The sequence below is a fragment of the Otolemur garnettii genome, unplaced genomic scaffold (assembly GCF_000181295.1).
Source record: "Otolemur garnettii isolate 467f Iridium unplaced genomic scaffold, OtoGar3 scaffold00091, whole genome shotgun sequence".
NCBI lineage: Eukaryota > Metazoa > Chordata > Mammalia > Primates > Galagidae > Otolemur > Otolemur garnettii.
The window spans coordinates 6,181,447-6,183,101 of NW_003852486.1; the positions used below are offsets into that span (position 1 = coordinate 6,181,447).

Genomic DNA, 1,655 nt, shown 5'->3' on the forward strand with positions numbered 1-1,655 from the left:
GGTTGCAGCCGTCATTGTTTGGCGGGTCCGGGCTGGGAATTTGAACCCGCCACCTTAGGTGTACATGGCTGGTGCCTTAGCTGGTTGAGCCACAGGCGCGGAGCCACTAATATAACTCTTAATGACTGAATGAGCAAACAGTAGCACATCAACTGACTGAAAAATTAAATATTTTTTTCCCCAATACATTGACAATTCATTTTCTTCTTTACTCTGATTAAAAGAATGGTGGTATCCCCAGTGGTTCTTTGGTTTGGGGAATGTCCTCCCTCTGCTTCTTTCACATTCGGTCCCAATTCCCAACCATCCAATGCATGTTCTGTTAAAGGATCAAGTTGAAAAGGCACTGTCCCTTCAACTGGCTTGAGAGCTATGAAGTAGGCTGTTTCTTCTTCCACTTTGTCCTATTGTGGGTTTTCTGGTGCCCAATAAGGTGTGAGCTCTGGGTGAATGCCTTTCCACATTTGTGGCACACATATGGGCGCTCCCCAGTGTGAGTCCTCTGATGCCGAATGAGGTGGGAGCTCTGGCGGAAGGCTTTTCCACAGTCCTGACATGGGTAGGGCTTAGCTCCAGTGTGAGTTCTCAGGTGCTGGGAGATTGCTGAGCGATCATTGAAGGTCCTTCCACACTCTTGACACTCAAATGGTCTCTCTCCAGAATGAACTCTCTGATGCTGTGTAAGGGAAGAGCTCTGAACAAACCCTTTCCCGCAGTCCTGACACACATAAGGCCTCTCCCCAGTGTGGATTTTCTTATGTACAGAAAAGTATCTTGGGTTCCGAAACATTTTACCACATTCACTACACCTGCAAACTTGGCTCCCCTTGTGAATTCTTATAAATGTAATCTGCTTAGCACTCCGGCTGAAGGTTTTCCTACAACCACTGCTTTCTTTGGCCTTTTGTCTTTCACAACGATTCTGATGTTTTATATGTGAATTATGTTTTATGTTCTTAACCTGTGAGCCACGTTTGTGCAAACGTTTTTTAGGAGACACCTTCTGGAGCAAAACCTGACTTGTGTCAAGACAAGCGTTTGCCTGGGACTTGGGGTTTTCACAAGGCTCCACCTGAGGGAGGACTTTTTCCAGAGCAGACCCCGCTTGTTTCAAAACTCTGTCTGTGACATTTGGGTCCATGTGCTGCAAGACATCTCCTGAGGTGGAAGATGTGGCACAATCTCTTGAGAATTCTTGTACTTTCAGGCTGTGGGCTGGTTCTCCCTCAGGAATGTCAGAATTTGGATTTAATTGCTTACTTTCCAGTGTAGTCTCCCACCCTGAAAGAAACAAAAACTGTGATACCACAGAAAGCACTAGGATGGACTTGACAGTATAACATGCGTAATTGTTCAAAATTCAATTGTTTTTCCAGGTAGACTTATGTAATTTGGAGAGTGACTGAAAAGCAGTGAAGCAGCAAAGAGAGGAACACTGAGTTTGGTGACTATGGGGCAGTGCAAGGATAGAGACTGTTACCCTGGCTCTCCAAGGTCCTATTCTCTCATACACTCACAGTGCGGCCAGACATGAGGCTGTGTCTCTTCATTCAGTGTCCCACCCTTCCGTGTCTAGAGTCCCAGTTAAAAACCCAGGAGGATGGGCTTGGCACCTGTGGCTCAAGCTGCTAAGGCGCCAGCCACATACACCTGAG

At 46.5% G+C, this 1,655-nt stretch overlaps 1 protein-coding gene across 4 annotated transcripts in view; it reads right to left on the reverse strand.

Annotated features, from left to right (window-relative positions):
* Positions 1-153: 153 nt before the first annotated feature.
* The window catches only part of ZNF274 (zinc finger protein 274), a 19,705-nt gene continuing 18,203 nt past the window's right edge, over positions 154-1,655 (reverse strand). For all 4 annotated transcript variants that reach the window (XM_023516464.1, XM_023516463.1, XM_012808674.2 and 1 more), the window contains one exon: positions 154-1,281. In XM_023516464.1, coding sequence (XP_023372232.1) covers positions 371-1,281 — 911 coding nt within the window. In that variant the 3' untranslated portion in view covers positions 154-370. The remainder of the gene's footprint in view (positions 1,282-1,655) is intronic.